Below are 21,024 nucleotides of genomic sequence, written 5' to 3'. Positions count from 1 at the left end.
ACAAACACAGTATGATTGAAAAATGTATATAGATGAAATAAATTGTAATATGGTGATATGGTTAACCATTGTTCTGTAAATCTGAATAACCATGGCTATATCTGCATTTTGAGCTTGACTATATGAAGTGTTATGATAGCTGTCCTACTCACACGGTGTTCGCGACCAGATTTCAGATTTAAGTTTTAGTATAGTAATTTTTTTTTATTATTACCCACACCTTTTTCGTAACATAATTTCCCATAGGCCTCTGGAAGTTATTCTTACTGTTAATGCAAGTGTACCACCTGACAAAGAAATATATACTGTTACATGCGTTAAGTATTTTTCACAGTATATAATCTGGTCACGTGGTCTGTTTTCTAAATACAATGGCCGCCATTTTTTTCTCGATTCATTGTTATTTTCGAAGTTTACCACAGTAGGGGATCACAAGAGCTACTATGACCACCATTAAAATTTAGATGCTTGCACCCTGGAGTGCTTTTCGCGTATAAAATATCTATTTGTTGAAAAGTCCAAAAGTAAACATCCGTTTTCACCGGAATTTATTGCAATATAATTAAGTATGTGTCAAACTGGGACATACAGGCTTGTAAAGGATTATTTAACAATTTTAATCAGTGAAACATTACAGATATGCTGGGCATACATAGGATTTCGTCGTTATTTTGAAAATACATAGGTCAAAAACCATGCGAAGAATATTATGGATACAGAAGGATCAGATTTTACTGATCATAACCGTATAAATGGGTTTGTGTTTTGTTTTCTAAATAAAACACGGCTTATTTTATGTTTATGACTGGTAGATATCATCACTTGCTTAAAGAATAAAAGAAAAACAACTCAAGTAGGCTTACTGTACAGTACACTTAAAACTTAAAAGTTGAGGACAGTTTAGTTATTGTTACTCTTGGTTTATTTTTGTTACAGTTAGATTTAGTTGACAATTTCATATGAACACAGTATTTGTTCGGGGTAATAAAATAAATAACACATGGGTTTGTGAGTAACAGTAAAAATATCATCCCTAGTTAAATACTGTTACCCTCGGCTACGCCTCGGATTTTAGTATTTTCTCAGGATGATATTTTTACTGTTACCCACAAACTAGTTCTGGCTTCCAAAACTTTATATGCCGCTTTTTTGTTACATGTGATGCGGCATTAAAGTTTTGGATTAGACCCGTTACGAAACCTATCCAGAATAACAGAAGTTGATTTAACCTTACTTTATAGCTAGTTCAAATCTTTTTTGTGCATTTTTCGATAGAACAATTATTTTTTATATTATTCTTTACCATTTAAAGTATCAAAATCTTAATACCGTTATTAAAATTGCCTATTTAACTGTAAAACAACAATTTCGCCGATTACAGTCGGTCATGGCATTTAGGAGCTACGCGAGACCTCGTAGGACGTCATTCGCGGGAACCGATTAAAGTAGAGTCCTCACGTGAACTATATTTTGAACATCTTTGTTGACACGATTTCAATATTTATAATTCAAGATAATGTTTTTATTTATTTTCTTTAATGTTTAGTACTAAAATATGATAATATTGAATACAAAAGTCAGTAAATCACCTTTTTCATTACCTTAAAACATGTAATTTATAAAAATGTTTAAAGCACATGGGTTCTGTTTTCTTAACCGTCCGCCCAAATTAACCCGTGAAGGACAAACTCGTAATCACGTGGTCACACAATTTTGGCAATATGGCGGCCAGGTGCTGATTTTCTTACCTGTCGGAAATTATTAGGTAGTTTATGTTCGTAATAAGATTTTTATATGCCCATCCTTGGCTTATTAACATATTATACATAGTTTTATCAAGGTATGCTTCATTATACTTCATGGCGTGTTCGATGAATGAATACGAGCGTGTCAGATTCCTGGCACGATTATTGGTGGACTTTCCCTACGGGTCTGTCTTCAGCGGTCACGTCCATGTCATAGTATATAAACGGGTACGCTGAAGACCTTTAGCTACCGACAAACCAATGTGTTATTGATATACTATTACTTTTTCATTTGTTAAGGTAAAAACTTCAAACTTCAAATATATAAATTATTATCACCCACATTATGTAAGACAGAACTCATAATATGCATGCATATTTTCTGAATTATGCCCCGTCCTTGAACTTGGCGTTTGTTCTCTTACTTCTTTATTTTTTAACGATTTACTTTAAACGTAAAAGTCACGTTTCATATCATCTCCCATATGATTATAATATGAAAGGTTCATAAATCAAATGTTTATATTTAGAATAATCTTTCAGTTAAAATACTTCAAGATCTTTCCTTATCTTTTTCTGTTACTACTTTATTTCTTCAGGTATTTAAATCAAACTTCAAAAATATGTTTCTAATCAACACATTTGTCATCTTGTTGGATTTATTACAGTAGCTCTAGTATTTTCAGAATAATATCATTATGGAATTTATTTTATAATAGTAGTATATTTTTGTACGCCCGTCAATATAACATATTACAAATATTCACTGCAGAAGGGGATTTAGCTGTACTTCAGACTGCCTTGTTTATGTAACGATGTCTTTGGCAGGTAGTTTCCTTCAATGGTCCTTTATGTTTGTGAAATAAGGGGTCACTATGGTCAAGGTTACCTTTTTATAATAATGTTATTTTTTTGCTCTTTTTTCTTTATTTTTAAATTCATTTTTTTCGTGTTTAATATGGACATTCTAGGGACATCCTGTTCCTTTGTGATTAATGAAGGGGACAATGTAAAAGAGAGTTTTAATTTTTTTTTATAAACAAAGGTTAACTTTATTCAATTGACTGAAGTCTTTTATATTTGGTAGGAACATGTAACTTAGGAATCTTTGGGTTTTTTAAAATGGAGCTACGGTCAATCTGATAAAGGTCACCTGTGCTAAAATAGATCTTTTTGCCATATATTTTTATTTATTGACAGATGCCTTTCATATTTTCATTCAGTTAGGGTAGGGGTCAGTGGGTCAAGGACAACTGTGCTAATAATAGATTTCTACACATTTGCTTATACATTCCTTATTTTTGGCTTGATGATATTTTTTATATTTGAAAGGACAGCATCTTGCACGATTATTTTTCTATTGGATTGAATTAGGGGTCAGTTGAATCAAGGTCACCTGTGCTTACAATAGATTTTTGCACTTTTGCCCAATCAGCCTTTATTTTTGGACATATTCTTGCATTTCTGACAGGACGATATCTTGTATGGTTTTCTTCCTATGGATTGAGTTCAGTGGGTCACGATCAGGGGTAAAAATTCTACTTTATTTCTTCAGGTATTTAAATCAAACTTCAAAAATATGTTTCTAATCAACACATTTGTCATCTTGTTGGATTTATTACAGTAGCTCTAGTATTTTCAGAATAATATCATTATGGAATTTATTTTATAATAGTAGTATATTTTTTGTACGCCCGTCAATATAACATATTACAAATATTCACTGCAGAAGGGGATTTAGCTGTACTTCAGACTGCCTTGTTTATGTAACGATGTCTTTGGCAGGTAGTTTCCTTCAATGGTCCTTTATGTTTGTGAAATAAGGGGTCACTATGGTCAAGGTTACCTTTTTATAATAATGTTATTTTTTTTGCTCTTTTTTCTTTATTTTTAAATTCATTTTTTTCGTGTTTAATATGGACATTCTAGGACATCCTGTTCCTTTGTGATTAATGAAGGGGACAATGTAAAAGAGAGTTTTAATTTTTTTTTATAAACAAAGGTTAACTTTATTCAATTGACTGAAGTCTTTTATATTTGGTAGGAACATGTAACTTAGGAATCTTTGGGTTTTTTTTAAAATGGAGCTACGGTCAATCTGATAAAAGGTCACCTGTGCTAAAATAGATCTTTTTGCCATATATTTTTATTTATTGACAGATGCCTTTCATATTTTCATTCAGTTAGGGTAGGGGGTCAGTGGGTCAAGGACAACTGTGCTAATAATAGATTTCTACACATTTGCTTATACATTCCTTATTTTTGGCTTGATGATATTTTTATATATTTGAAAGGACAGCATCTTGCACGATATTTTTCTATTGGATTGAATTAGGGGTCAGTTGAATCAAGGTCACCTGTGCTTACAATAGATTTTTGCACTTTTGCCCAATCAGCCTTTATTTTTGGACATATTCTTGCATTTCTGACAGGACGATATCTTGTATGGTTTTCTTCCTATGGATTGAGTTCAGTGGGTCACGATCAGGGGTAAAAATTCGATTTGTACATTTTTGCTTATGCGGCCTTTTTTTGTATACTGTTTCATATTTGGAATGAACAAACATTGGATGGTATAGTGTTGAGAGGAGTCACAAGTACATGATCACGGGCTAACATTATAGCTTTTACACTTTTTATGCAGTGATTAATGCTTACAAACGAACGCCTTGTTTCCAGAATTTGTATTTTTTTACCAAGGTCTCATACTTACAAGGAACATCCCTAAAGGTGGTGCTCAAAGTTTTGATGAAGTTTCGGTTGACTAGGTTCAAGGTCAAGGTCTTGCATTTACATATATTTGATAAAGATTTATTGGTTAGTTGAATAGTTTGTAACTTCATCACAAGTCATATCAATGACTTGCCAACTTATATTTTTAACAATTACAAACGCAATGACTTTGGTAAGTTAAAACTGTGTTTTCAGTTTTTTAGCATTTTTTCTGTCCAGTTATTAGTCAATCGTCGCTGCCTCTTCTGACAGCTCTTGTTTATGAAGTTTTTGACTCTCTTACAATTATTTTGTTTTGTAAATAAGTCATGATTATTCTCCAAAGCATTTGAAATGTGTTCAATGGTCTGATGTCATTTGAATTATATATTTTCTTAAAGAAATCAAAATGGACCGACTCTTTTGATTGTTGTAGTTTGTGTTAAAATATAAATTTCTGCTCTATTAAATGGTCGCATAACTCCTCGTTATAACCGGATCTCGTTATAACCCGGACAGAATAACTTGAGAAATCGACACCGTCGATCATCATCTATTTCTATTTTTGCTTTTGTACATCCTTTTTGAATGTTATATACTGAGAGGTTACTATTTCCACTCAGTTTTTTTATATAAATACACATGTATATACAGTCAGGACTCAATACATCAGAATCTATTATACTGACAAATTCAAATAACGTCAGTGAATTAGTAGGAACCATTTTTTTCAACGTTATTATAATCCTTTATAACGGAAAATTTGTATTCCGACTCCGACACAATGAAATTGGAAACCAAACGTGTTAGTTTCTATACAATCAGTACCCGTTAAACTGACACTTGGTCAGTCAAGCGCGCGTATCATAGAGCCGTGAACAAAAGTCGCAAGGTGTTAAAAGAGGTATTGTAGCTTGGTAAGTTGATTCTTACACCTTATTACAATACCAACGCGTTTTTGTCAGCTGAATTTTGTTACTGTACACTTGCCATCTTGTGACTTTTTTATTAAAATAATTGCAGAACCTCAAGCTAAACGTCAACAGACTAATTTAACTTTTGAACAAACTACGAAATCATTTCCTATAAATAAAGGCCTATCATTGTATGTGCTTTTAGTTTATAAAGTTTTATCATTTTCATGTCAATATTTAACTATTTTATTTGTTATCATTTTAATTAAGTTGTTGTATTATGTGAAAGATATGTAATGTGTATAATAAAATGTTTATTATAGATCTAAATACATAATGTTCAGAAACCAGTGAATAAGCATATCATTACATGATGAACGATGAAATTTAATATACTGACAAATTCGATATACTGACATATCCTTTGGGAACCAACAGTGTAGTTGTAATGAGTCCTGACTGTAAATATATCTAGCTATCATAGAATTTAAACAAAACATATGAAAATACACAATGCACTGTATTAACAGGTCATGCTTTGTCTTTCCTTTGGGATTCATCAAAGGATATCATTTTCAAAACAACCTGCTGGTTTGATTTTATAAGACCTGAATGCAAAATGTTATTAATATTGCTAAAAGTTTGTAGTATGTTGGTTTGGATAATATCTAGTAAATCTTAAAATGGTTATTATCTTGATCTCATTTTCAGGTGTGTGCTTTATTGTCGATACAAGTAGTTTGATTATTTCAACTGTTCTATTTAATTCAAGCAATGATGTCACTCAGTTTATGATGTAATTTAAAGATACAATTAAAGTATTTATTTTTTTAAAAGTTCACCTGAGCAAAGTCACAAAATCATGTGATAAATTTGTTCCGTTTTAAAGTGATAAAAAGCTATACAAATGTATTTGACACACACATGTGTCATTCCATTATATTACCATAATATATTACTATAATGAATTAATCGTAACTTACTTACTTACTTATCGTTGTATCTGCAGATCTAGCAATATTATCAGGATTTTGGTATATTAAACTTTTGAAAAAAATAATACGTTCGTACATATAAAGCTTCCATGATATGAGGAAAGTTTGTAACTCTAACAAACTTTTGTGAAGATAAGTTATGATATACTTTCTTCTCTTTGTTAGCATCTGAAAGGTGATCAATGATCGGATGCCTTTATAATTATATCCTTTCTAGAACCAATCAAAATGAACCGAATTCCACCTCATTTAATTTGAAGAAGCTTGTGTTCTGCTCTATCAAATAACTGTTAAGGCTTGAGAGCAAATATTAAATATTTCAATTGTTTCTCCGGGTTATACATCCAGTTGAAATAAATCTTAAAGGCAAAATTTATTTTGGAAGAAGTCATATACCAAGGATTAGAAGCATTTATTGAGGATGAAATTTTGTCTTTATCAAATACAGACCTATTAATTGTTACAGCTGTATAATATATTTGTCTGAATAAAAGATCCATATCTATACTGGGGTCACAGGGTCAAAGGTCAGTATCAAATGACCTTAATATTGTTAACAATTTAATACTGTCAAACGTAATAGGATGATCACTTATATCGAGTACATTAATTTTATGCCCTAAAAATTTTGCTTATATTATGTTATTATACCACTTGCGTCTTTCCGTCCTTCCGTCGTAGCACTACACCTACAACAATGTGGCCATACCACGTGACTTTTCGGGTACGGAACACGCCGATTTTTCACCCGATTCAGGTATGTTTTTTATTCACAACTTATTTATTACTCAATCGATTTTGATCAGATAAGGCGCAGAGTACCCGTTATTATATTAGCTATCCACGGTATATCAAAATTCTGAAAACCCCTGAATGGTTTTTGAGAACATTCGAGTACAGTTTTCTTTTCATTGCCTGGGCCGAGGGGAACGGTACACACTCATTTGTCATAACAAGCAATTTCTAGCAAGTCATATGTTTTTTGACACTATTTCATAGAAAAATACATGTTAAATCTGATATATTTACTATGTCCAATGTATCGAGTGAATGCAGTGATGTTTTAGCATATTTTCATAAAGTTATGTTGAAATAGTACGGAACACACTGTTATTTCAAAAGATACGGTACACACACAATTTCTGTCTTTGTAATAATTCTAAAATAATTAGATATATTAAAATTTAATTTAAGTTATAATGTGAGTGATTTTTTTCATAGTTATAGATCTACATTTTATTAATTTAAACGAGAACCCAGGGACCTGTTTTGCAATGTATCATAATGCTTACTGTTAATGTTTATATGTATTTGTGCACTATATTTCAAGAGATCACGCTTAACATTTACAACCTCCATGTAATTATCCTATTTAAAATCACCTAGGGTATGTTAAACACTTCGATCTTCACAGAATCAGGTAGTTGCGCTCTATAGAAAAGAAATGTTGTTACATAATGCTGTGTTTGTTGTTGTTTTAGTTTAAGTGAAGTAAGATATGTCTTTTTGCTTCATCCTGAAAAAAATAAAACAAGGTCCTAAATCGCTGAAAAGTATCATTACTTGATAACAATTTATATATATTTATATTTTGTTAATAATAAGCAAGTCATTAAGTACAATTTTGCAATACCATGGTCATGTTTAATTAAATTAAATCACAGAAGGTGCTGAATTTGTTTGGGTCTCAGAATGTCAGAAAGGTGAAGGCTGTGAGATTGTAAACCAATTTGTTTTTGTATAGTGCCACCAATGTTGTTTCTAGTGTCATAACTGGTAGTAAATTGGCTATAAGGCTTATTGCAACACTGATATGTAATTCATTGTTTTTTTAGCTTAAACAATTAAAAAAAAAAAAAAAAAAAAAAAAAAAAAAAAAAAAACATGAGTTGCCTTAACTTGGATTTGAATTCAGGACATTTCTCTTCCTAAACGAGGTGTAACCCCTCGACCACGGGGAATTTATAAGATAACAGCCTGAAGAAAACCATATCATTCTAAATTAGGGTTTGTAACCCTTATTAATTTCGTTTGACACTGATGTAAATAATCATGGAGCTTAATATTACATGTATATCTGTAAAGTATTACACAATATTTGAAATCTTTGACCAATCTGGAACTACTTTTTCTTTTGAGAAGGCTTGAAAATTAATGCGCCCGTCATTTGACTATCTTAACACAGTGACCCCCCCCCCCTTATTTTTTCAGCGTTAGAGTACATATAAGGGTAAGTAACCGCTTCCAGGGGTTCGGACTACTTTCTTATTCTGCAAATAAGCATATCAGAGCCTGAAATTTCGCTACCATTATGTGTTTGGTCTCACGACCGAAACAAATAAAAATGTAGTCGCCATTGCTTAAATTTTTAATGTTTAAAGGCATAAAGCTTTAAGAATAACTTTTAATTCATGTAATTAGGTCATTTTAGTTTGGTTTCACGGCTCATAAACTGACATTATTATGTGGCGACTTTCGAGTTTTACAAGTGCCCCTTTGGGTATAAATAAAGGAACGAACGGGCACCTGAGTAAAACGACCGACTGGTAGTAAGAAAACTTTCTCACATAAAAAATCGAAACATCGAAGTCACTTGTGGTCTCGTACCTTCTTCATGTAGTATATAAAACAGAACGCAGCCTCCAAAATTCATAGCATTTGAATGACAAAATGGGTATTATTAAAATATCATTTTATTTTTAACACAAGCACGCAAGCACACATATCCATGAACTCAAGTGTTAAATGCATCTTGAAATGAAAGTGCAAGATAGACATAATGTTACCAAATTTCCTAACATGTATACCCTTACATGTATATGTAAGAGGGTTACCTTGTATAAACTACGTTACGTTATATAACAGGCCTTGTTCCCATATGGGTTCTTCAAATTATCAAATTATTAATTTTGATTGCACGTAAAACTGCGAAATATAATTGTCCATATGTAGATAATTTGATAATTTAGATACAGGCAGTTAGTTTGGGACCCTGGCAGATGATGTACCAAATATCATGTGACCGAAAAAAACTTTAAACTTTCCGTGATTTAAAAAATCCACTGACACCAAAACCAGCGTTTTTTCTCCAAATTCGATTATTTAAACAACAGTTTGCAAGGAACAATTATTTCCAACTTACTCCAACTAACTTCTTGTTTGTTTATACATTCATGCTACGTTTAGACAGTCATTTATATATTCGAACAAACAAATCAAATGAAATAATATTCGCACATAACAGATGTCCATGAATTTCACAATTCGTTTTATAATCCAAAAAATATACCTAATTGTTTCAAATGAAAATCAAAACAAAACAAAATTTTGAATGATACCCTCCCTAAAATTTTAACATTTTATAGCCAAATATTAATTGCTCAACATATAAAATCGAATTTTGCGCAACGTACTCTCAAAATGTTCTTTTATTTTTTGAATAATCCTGTTTACATCAAACTGTAGGCATAAGGATACTTTGCAGAACAGGTCCCAGGGTTCTCGTTTAAATTAATAACATGTATAACTATGAAAAAATCACTCACATTATAATTTAAATTAATTTTTTTATACATTTTATTTTAGAATTGTTTCAAAGACAGAAATTGTGTGTGTACCGTATCTTTTGAAATAACAGTGTGTTCCGTATCATTTCAACATCACTTTATGAAAATATGCTTAAACATCACTGCATTCACTCGATACATTGGACATAGTAAATATATCAGATTTAACATGTATTTTTCTATGAAATAGTGTCAAAAAACATATGACTTTTTAGAAATCGCCTGTTATGCCAAATGAGTATGTACCGTTCCCCTCGACCCAGGCAATGAAAAGAAAACTGTACTCGAATGTTCTCAAAAACCATTCAGGGGTTTTCAGAATTGTGATATACCGTGGATAACTGATACAATTACGGGTACTCTGCGCCTTATCTGATCAAAATCGGTTGAGTAATAAATAAGTTATGAATAAAAAACATACCTGAATCGGGTGAAAAATCGGCTTGTTCCGTACCCGAAAAGTCACGTGGTATGGTCACATTGTACAAGATAACAACTTGATGGTAGTGCTTTTGAAACAGCAACTGTATATATATGAAGGCTCTTCAGTTATAAAGGAGGATTACTTTTTGGAGGAGGTAACATTTTATTGAATTCCCATGTCTTACAAATGCTTCATCCTTACTAAAATAAAAAATCTTTTGGGCTTATGATGCTCCGCCTAGTGGTGCTCTTGTTTTGTATTTGGATTTTACAACAAATAAATATAGCTTTTTTTCCTTTTTATTTTTGATGATGTTTTTCTTTTTAACTTATTTATAATAGAAAATAATTACATTAATGCCTTTTACTGATGACAAAACCAAAATGATCTGCATATTCTGACCTTTATGATACTAACACATCTTTTCATGATTCAGGGGCTTTGTGAGTGTGTGCCTGCATGTGCGTGTTATATAGTAAAATTTAAAAAAAAACAACACTGGTCCAATTTCCACCAAGCTAATTGCCAGGACCATTCCTTGGGTGAAGGTCTTTTAAAGTTGTTCAAAAGAATAGATATTTTGCATAAGGCATTGTTTGGTGAATCCCTACCAAGATTTTGCAAATTCTAGCCCAGAGGTCAAATTTGGCATACCCTGTGAGCAATGTGTTTTCCTTATAATTATGAATAAATAAGTAAAAAAAGAAAAAAATCTGCATAATTACAATGGCTATAGATTAGTTATTTAGCATGAAATATTGTCTAGTGAAGACATTTTGTGTCAAATAATTGAAACTGTCAAATGCAATTCCTTTTCTTCAAATCATAGTTGAATAATGAAAGGGAAACAACTCATATTTTAATGTATTTCATACATGTATACATATTTATAATTTTTCGGGAAAAAAATCAATAGCTGGAAGTTAGTCTAAAGGTCATGGCCTGGTAATTTTCAGAGATATTGATGAAAGGATTTAAGACAACAACCTCTGGCAAGGGAGATGAGAGCTTTGCAAGAATATTTGTGAAATAATTTGAGCACATAGTCATGATAAGGACATTATGATTCTTTCCATGTATATAATGATGATTTCAAACTGTACGTGGCGACATGGCCGAGTGGTTAACGCGTCCGACTAGTAGTCTCTAGCCGCATGGGTTCAAACCCCGTCAGGGTCAAGTTGTTTTTTCCTTGAGCAAGAATCTTTACACTCATTGCTCAGTAGTGGTTGGTTCCAGGAACGGATTCGAAAGTGTGTTTTTCAGCTTATAGCTTCCTACACAGTCGAACTTAAATAAATTCTGTATAAACCAAATTTTAACTGTTTTCAGATTTAGGTAATGCTTAATTGCAAAGATAGTATTTAAAGCTTCACACCTCAAGATGAGCCAAAGTATTTCATAAAATTCAATCTGTAGAAAAATGTATTAAGATCTTAAGAAAAGTTAAAAGATTCAATATGCAATTAATTATTTACACGTTATGTGCGATTAATGACTGATTTTGCAATATCAATCACTATTAAACTACTGCGTTTGCGCAGTAAAAGGTATTTATGTATATTTTGACCTCTTTTCGGTTACGGTAGTTTACGTGGATTGAAAATGCCGTTTGTAATGTGTAAATTACTTTCTTTGTTTACTTCACTGTATTTTACTTTTAAATACTTTTTTTTCAAAATTGTCATGAAAATTAGCAAGAATGTTGAGGCATGCTTAAAGAGCGATAACTGTAATTGTATTTCAAAGTTTAATACAGCTATGTAATAAAGGAAATGCCTAATTGTTTGTCAAGTGAGAATTCTTTTATTTTTAATCAATTATTACACTATGGCCTTTTATCTAAAAAGTAAGCATATCTCATTTGAAATGCTGAAATATGACCTTGATTTCACTAGACAGTGCTGCATTATGGCAAAATTCAATTATACAGAAACAAAATACAAATATACTGTTCCTACTTTTTGGTGTTGAATTATTGCGGTGGCATAGCATTTTTGCTATGTCTTTACTTTGGAATTACTGGATGTTTGCTTCAGGATATCATTTTCAAAACAATCTGATAAGAACTGAATGCAAAATAATTGTTATAGCTGTAAGTTTGTAGTATTTTGTTTTGGATGAAAACCTTATTTGGATTATTATTATCTTTTTCTTATTTTCACATTTGCACTTTATTTATTTCAATACTTGTACTTTGATTATTACAACAGTTTTATTTTATATAAGCAATGCTGTCACTCAGTTTTTAAAAAAAATCACAAAAAAGCTTGCTTTCATCAATTCTCCAAAAAAATGTAAACTGTAAATGGATATATAATAAACAGCCTAGTTATTTTATCACGCAGTACTTTACTTATAATGATATCATGTATAGGAACAATGACACAATTAACCATAAAGCTCACCTTAGCAAAATCATGTGATATCTTTGTTCCTTTTGCATAAATGTGTACAGAAGAGTCTGTATCAAATAACCAGGAAAATATTAATATATTTAATGTCTTTGATGTAATGTAGTAATGTGTAGGTATGTCATCTAATGACTCAAAGGTCTGAATAGATTGTCAGAGGCACTATAAGAAAATTGATTGAATTATTTAAATATTACTTACAATGGTAGAGTTGTTCAAATATATTTATACCCCCACATAACATAGTTTTGGGGGCTTTATAGGAATCACTTTGTCTCGTTCCATTCTGTATTTTGCCATCCCACTATCTTAAGAACTACTAAAGGTATAGATTTGAAACTTTAAAAATGTGCCGTAGTGGCTATAGTTGTGTCACTTTAAATAATTAATTCTGATTAAGAACATGATAAAATGAAATGAATGACTGGTGTCTGTGTAATTTCAGGTACCACAACACCACCAACTTCAACTACCACATCACCACCACCACCAGCAGCTTCATCCACCACTCCCCCATCTACAACAACCAAATCACCAGATAAAAAAACAACTGTTATTATTATAGTTGCAAGTGTTGTTGGAGGGGTTGCTATTGTGGTTCTGAGTATCATAGCCTGTATAAAGTTAAGGAAAAACACTAATACGAAGAAGAAAGAAGGAATACGGGGCTGGCCCAAAAACTAAAGATAGAAAGGAGATGTCCTCATTTTGACAGCAAACTTAGCAACAAAACAACAGAGTATTATGGCAATAATGAAAGGGATTGTTATGGTTTTGAAAAAGTGATAAAAACAACACAAATATATTTCATTATATTACGATATTGAATTTATTGTTGCATGTGCAGACCTAGCATTTATCAAGATTTCGCACTGAAAGTCCAGATCCATGTATCGAACTTCAGAAATGTAATATTTTAGACTGAAAACTTCCAATATGGGGAAAATTGGTAACTCGTTTACAAACCTTTCTGTAAATAAGTCATGAAAAATTTACTTTTCCTACACTTATGTTTCCTTTGAGCATTTGAGAGATGATCATTGATCCGATGTTCTTTGAATTATATCTTTTCTTAAAGAAATAAAAATGGACCAAATTTTACCAAAGAAAAAAATTGTATTTGCTTGTAGTAGATTGTGTTAGCATATTATTTTCTGCTTTATGAAATGGTCAAAGATTAAGAGCAAAGAATATATTTTTCAAATGTTTCACCTGGTTATACATCTTGTTGATGTAAACCTGAAACACCAAATTTGTTTTGAAACAATGAAATATATATCAAAGGATAGCTTTGATATAAACATTTGTTTACGATGTTATTGTATGTTCATCAACTATTATAGACTTTTAATTATCATCTTAAATGGTTTTCTCTGTATAAGGTAATTGTATCTTAATCAAATTTAGATTATTAATTATTGTCTTAAATGGTTATCTTAATAATGTATTTGTCTATTACTAGAACACTTAATCAGTATAATAAATTCGTTGCAATATAGCAGAAATGCGTAATAACATTTGTTAATGTCATACTTATTTTAAAATGTGCCATTTGTGTTATAATTAATATATTGGTCGTAATTTTGTATTTGGATTTTGCACAAAAATATATAGTGCCTTTTTATTTTTTGATGAATGGATATTTTTTTTAATTTAATTTATTTATTATGTTGATTTATTATAACATTGACCTTCACACATAAATGACATTGACCTTGAATATTAAATGACTGAAATGTACTCTTCTGTGGTGTAACTGGCTATTACTTTGTTCTTAATAAACTGATTGACTTCATAATGATACCTTCATGTATATCAACCTACTGCTTATAAATGTTCTTTTCCATGAAGGTTTAATTAATATATATTATAATATGTTATTAAAAAGCAACCATAGGAAAAGACCTTCTAAAAGGTTAAACCGACATTGACCCTTTAATTGACTGTTAAAGTCTACTAATTAAACCTCTATAAACATTACATAGGGTCCAAATTGGCCCTGTCACAGGAGGTCATGAATGTTCTTCAATCATTCCCCTTGCTATAAAATAGTCCAGCACGAAAGGGTAAACTCGTATTTGAAATGCCTGTCATGCATGTGTTTCCGTAATGAAATGTTTCAAAAAAGGTTCGCATTGCTACCAGAATAAATCTTAGGACTGTTAAGTCTTATGGTGTTAAATAGAATATTTTTAATTGTATTCGACGGATATAATGCGGAAAAGCCATAACCCCTGGCCAATTTTGACATTTTCATAATGAAAGATAAACACAGGCAATTGTCTGATACTGCGAATTCACTTATATTCGTGGGCATGAAATTTCATAGTTTTATCGAAAACGGCATTTTCGTTGGTTCTTAAATTCGTGGATTTTCAATTTCTTGTAAAAAATAAAATAAATTACCTTATGTAAAGTTATCTTTGACTTAATCGCATCGCATTTTACTTACCGCATGTACATATCTTTAAGCATCACACAGCGCTTGTCAATAGATTTAATCAATGCCTCTGGTCATTCAGTACACAAAAATCGGCTGAAAAGCGCCGATGCATGTTTGTAATATATAGAATAGAGACATGACAAGAAGTATTTGTTGGGATAAAATTTCGTTGGATCTTAAATTCGTGGATTGACCTACCCACGAACACCACGAAAATTCATGCCCCACGAATAATAATGATTTTACAGTATCAAAATCTGGTAGTCAATCATGACTAAACAGTAAATGTAAAAGCTTAAATTTGGCATGTTTAAACTTGACTTTGACCGTTATTTGACCTTGACATTTAAGGTAAAAAAAGTGAATTTGCTTGAATTTGACTAAGAAAAAATTAGTAAAAATACTTTGATATGTAAATGATCCATACCTCAATGTTTTGAAACAGCACAATTTTATGCTTCATATAATACTTATCTAAGGCGTGGGCGTTGGTAACTCTGTTACAAATTCTTGTTTTTAATTGGTTGATCAAATAATCATTATCACTAAGACGTTTATTGTATCATATGATATTAAACATTAAGTGAAAATTGTTTGTTTGTTTAATTGGGTTTCACGTCACACCGACACAGTATAGGTCATATGGCGATGTTCCAGCTTTATTGTTGGAGGAAAACCTCAGATGCCCTTCCGTTCATTGTTTCAGGCACCTGAGTGAAACCACCGAACGTTCCTAAAGCAAGCTGCATAGCTCCCTCATTATTGAAAATAGGTATACTAAACGTTTATTCTAATGTAACGTAAACTAAGTTATATTGGCGCAATTTAAACAAATAACATAATCATTATAGTGAATAAACACTTAAATCATTTCAGTTAGCGATAATCTTTATTCAAAACTAGCATACAAGTATTATAAAAATGTCTAAATATAATAAGTGTTTAACAAAAGTCATGTACAACTGAAGATATTAATAAAGAGGTGGACAATGCTAAATACTTTACAACTTAATTACATTGCATATCTGGATCTGGAAAAGACACATTGAACTGATGCTCAACCGGTACCGCTCCATTATAAGTATGTGTTTTTATGTACAAAAGCATTATATACGTCCTCGTTTTGATCCCCCATTTTATACATTGTCCTCCTCAGCTTTAAAGTTAGTCAGAGAGAAATACAGCTTGCCGTGTACTCTGTCTTGTGGGCCTTTCCTTGGAGGATGCGTTCTTTGAATGCCGCCCTTCCTTCTTGATTATGTTTTTTTTATATTTGTTACATATATGAATTTGACCCGAGTGTTTCGTTTATAGATGATATCTGCCTCCATTCTATAATAAAGGTAAAACAAGTCTGTAGTGACCATGGAATTCTACTATATATTATACCAGTTATATAGATAAAGACAAAAGCTTGGTAATTATAAAAATGTTTCAAAACCAAACTCTCTACGGAACTTGCTATATAAAGTGCAAACATCTTATCTAAGATAACATGCCAATGGAAGGCCGTGTGAAAATATTCTACATGGCGAACACAAAAATGTTTATTCAAGAGTATAAGTTTTAATACGTCCGGGACTGGCGTTCAACATTGATAGATGCAGAGACTTTGGAAAAAAATTCTGAGGGAGGATTTTTAAATTAAATTTCAAAAGAATCATCTAAGGTAAATCAGCAGTTTCTGAACCTTTAATTTTCAAACTATAACGACATGATGTTAGAGGTTATCCGGATACATTTCAATAAGAAAATCCGCTCCTCCAAATAAAAAAATATAAAATATAGAATGAAGGTGATGATAATATTGTGTTTTTTTTTTAATGTTAGCAATTGATACTAAAAGAATGGTATGTAAAAACAACATTTCCTTACTTTTATTTCTTTTAACAAAGGGTTTGCTTCTGTTGATTATTTGTATGACTATTGAACGAAATTTATGTTTGTTAATAAGATATCTTTGATGGACTTCTCTTGTCTTAAAACTTTGTTTCAAATTTTGTTCGCTGTCCCTTTATAGTTCTTTTATGTTTTTATTGTATTTCTATCGAGTGGTAACGCGAAAATACGATGTCATTTATGGTAAACCGTATTTCTGTTATGGGTACGTCAATCTTGAAACGCAAAATAACTTCTCTTGACGGAAGGTCGTTGGTTCTATTCATGCCCGCTGAAATATTGAACTGAGGTCTTCCTCAACTCGTAAAGCTAGGGAGTCGTCATATGATCATTTAGATTGTATTGCGTCGTGAGAAACTCAGTTTTCTAAACAGTAACATTAATCCCAAAGCTTTGAGTGTCAAACACTGAAAACATATATTGATGCTATAAAGAATACAGGAGAAAAAACATTATTACAAAATTTATAGATGACACAACATTTAGAGATGAATTCGGAAGCTTGCTTATTATTTAATTAATGGATTTTGTTTATGACTTTCATTTATAACGAAAGCCCATACAGAAACTTAAATATGTCTTTAAGTTAGATAAGGCATGTTATCTTTCTAAGTATGTACATATTGAACTTAAAGACGTTATTATAGTGTTTAGTATACAATAGCTCGATGATTGCATTCTTATTATAGCCTGACATAAATGATAGATAGAAACATTTTAACAATTTGACACGTACTTGAAAAGCCTACAGATAATTGCGTTGTTTCTTTTAAAGTTATAGCTCGGTATAAATTTGATCTTAATATACCCAGAAGATGATACCTCACATACAATGGTTTTTAAATTCTCTCTCCCCCCCCCAAAAAAAAAACAACAAACAACAAAAACGATACTAGTCCTGTGTAAATAATGTCTTTGATTATAGTTATACATGTCATATTTTACAATTCCAGATCATTTCTTAGTGTTTTTCTTTTCAATTACTTGTATCTTTTTAACTTTCTGTTTGTCATAATAGAAAAAGAATGTCATAGCCAGTACAATATCTAAAAAAGATAACATGTTATCTATTTGAAGATATAGAACTAACATGGGAAGAAATGTATTAACTATAAGGAAGCTCAGTCGGTCAAGCAATGGAACGATATTCCGAAAGTCTCAACTTCGAAATTCCAGCCAGACTGCACATTGTCCCCAAACTGTTACGCTTATGTCATTTATCTATCTTTCGTAACATTGGGCATTAGCTTTTAGCAAAATCGAAGAATGGAAATTTATAATGTTAGTGGAAAAATAAAGATTTGGCAAAATATCCACATACATGTCTTTATAGGTCGTCGGTGTGTACACATACCATTTTCAGATAATTCCTTATCAAATAAATGTAATTGCTATTTTAGTAAAGTATTTCCATGATATATAGGCAGTGAAAGTATACTTTCACAATACAATTATTAATATTAGATTTCCTTACAACCGAATTTTATTTAAATGTGGATAATAAAAAATGAAAGGAAATTCCGCCAGAAATACACCTAGTCGAAAGTAACATGTACTAAATACACTAGGGAAAACGAAAGTAACATGTACATGGTTACGAAACGCACAAAATACCGACATACATCATTAAAAATCGTCAAAGTTTACATTCGATAAATAATCAATATAAACATTGTAACGTCAGTATTTGATGACGTCATAAATGACTTAAAGCCATTTCAATGCATGCAAATAACAGACAATTTGTTTCTTCGTGAATGGAATATAAAATTATGTTTCAAATTGTGAAGACCGGCTCCTACGCCTCTCCTGAAAATATTCCATCTGATGCTAATTCGATGAAATATACTTTGATCTTTTATGCTAAAAACCAAACAATCTATATTTATACGATGACGCCATTCAACACCTCTAAACATGAAGATATTTGAACATGTTTTTTATATTCCACCGTATAAGAATAAAACAAAACAACAACAACAAAAAAACAACAAATCAAGGCTTGAAAGAACATTCATTTAAACAAGAAAATGTGAGATATAGTTTATCCAGATGAACAACAGTTACGTTTGTATATGAAACATTTGTCCGATTTGAATGTATATGGAACAGTTGTTCAATTAGCTTGACCATTTTTAGAATAGTAAAAATATCATGGAGTGTCCGATAAAAAAAAGTTAAGAATGTCAAAGAATTCAGTTTGTTATCTAGGTATTGCATACTAAACATTTCTGATAAAGACAAAACTGAGCAGTAAACGATATGAATGCATTGGTGATACTCTCCACGAAATTTGCAAAGTAATGTCCATACATCTTATCCAGGCTTAAATTTCAATAAAAAGATGGTGTGAAAGTATTCCACATGACAGGCACAAGTATAATTGACGAGTTTCTGAACTCTTAATACACTAGGGAAATTCATATTTTATATTTTTGGTAACGCTACCTATCATTTATATGTGCACATAGCGTTCACAAATTCTTGTATATAAATATGATGTCAGCACTTTGCACGACCATTAAATCCAGAAATGATTTAATTTAGATTTCCCAAAAGCTTTTATATCTTTGGTATAATACTTTAAATTTTATATTTGGCAATAGTTATTAATTTGCCAATAGCGCCATCCGTCTCTTACTGTTGTTGCTTTTTGGCAATAAGTCCAGTTATAGTGATATTGTATTTAGCATGGAAGTAAAAATACTACTTTGTTGATATTTGACTGCTTCTATAACAAATTATTTCTCATTTAGCGTTTTTTTCTTAGCATGGTCTTAAAGCATTGTTTAACGTTTTAAAACTGATGTTTGTCATTTCAAAAGAAGTAACTATTTATTCGCGTGTTAGGTAAACCGTGCCATTAACAAAGAAAAAAACCCGCATAAATAGCCACATAGCCTGGTAAAATACATTCTTGTTACAATAACACTACATTTTCTTATTTCAATTGATTACACATTCAGAATTGGGCTTTATCATTACAATGACAATCTTTATGACGGTTGATTGGTTGTACATCCTTGTATATGCTAAAAAGCACCATATTCATCTCCTAGCAAGCTACAGTCTACAATATTTATTTCCAAACATTTATATTGTTTCTTTTATAAGATTTAACCAGCACTTTTGAAATATTCATAGCAAGCTATACAGATTGGAGTAACGTCTTCCGTTAAAAGTTGAGCATCTATAACTACATCTAAGAATAACATTTTGACCATGACGCTTAAGGAGAGATATATAGAGGATATTTGTTTGTTTGTGTGTAAGATGAAATTTTATTTCATCTCGTGGGCTTAAAAAACAGTATTCTCACTCGTGGCTACGCCACTCGTGAGAATACTGTTTTTAAAGTTCACGAGATGAAATAAAATTACATCTTACACAAAAAACAAACAAAATTTCTTTTTATTTTATGCTTTAAAACAAGTTAAAACGAAATTTCCTTAATATTTACGTTAATATTAAAATCTGTTTCCCCATTTAGAGCCTCAAAAAAGTCGAATTTCTCATTAAATACAAGAAGTCATGGGCTGAAAAATAAGTTCCACAATCAACGTTAAATGGTGGTGATAGTATTCATTTTATTAAAAAAAATATGTCTGACTGCATGTTTAAATAATAAAAACAAACAATTCTAGTAGGAGAAAAATCCAACCATCCATCCATATTTCTGTTACTGGCTGCGAATTTATATTAGACCTGGCTATGTTAAATGTAAGCGGCCGCCATTTTTAAAGTTGTGTATTTCACTGGAGGAAAATAATTGTGTTTGATTCAGAGGGATATCATTTGGATTTGTTAGTCATACACCTTTTTAAAAGAAAGAAAACTTATTTGAGGATTGTAATAGACAATAAATAAGTGTTGACAGATGTGTAAACATTCAAAAAAGTGGATAGGAAATTG

At 31.2% G+C, this 21,024-nt stretch overlaps 1 protein-coding gene across 2 annotated transcripts in view; it reads left to right on the top strand.

Moving 5' to 3' along the window:
* The window catches only part of LOC132756724 (location of vulva defective 1-like), a 45,361-nt gene that overhangs the window by 19,564 nt on the left and 4,773 nt on the right, over positions 1 to 21,024 (top strand). The window contains exon 6 of one of the 2 annotated variants that reach the window (XM_060747857.1): positions 13,216 to 15,527. The exons of the other annotated variant lie outside the window; for it this stretch is intronic. Within the exon in view, the coding sequence (XP_060603840.1) occupies positions 13,216 to 13,454 (239 nt within the window). The 3' untranslated portion in view covers positions 13,455 to 15,527. Of the gene's footprint in view, positions 1 to 13,215; positions 15,528 to 21,024 lie in introns of those variants that run through there. 2 annotated transcript variants of the gene reach the window in all.

This window comes from Ruditapes philippinarum, unplaced genomic scaffold (genome assembly GCF_026571515.1).
Source record: "Ruditapes philippinarum isolate M1 unplaced genomic scaffold, ASM2657151v2 ctg3079_1_1_1_1, whole genome shotgun sequence".
Lineage (NCBI taxonomy): Eukaryota > Metazoa > Mollusca > Bivalvia > Venerida > Veneridae > Ruditapes > Ruditapes philippinarum.
Note: the sequence above shows the minus strand (reverse complement) of the source record. Positions and strands in the feature narration are given on the sequence as shown.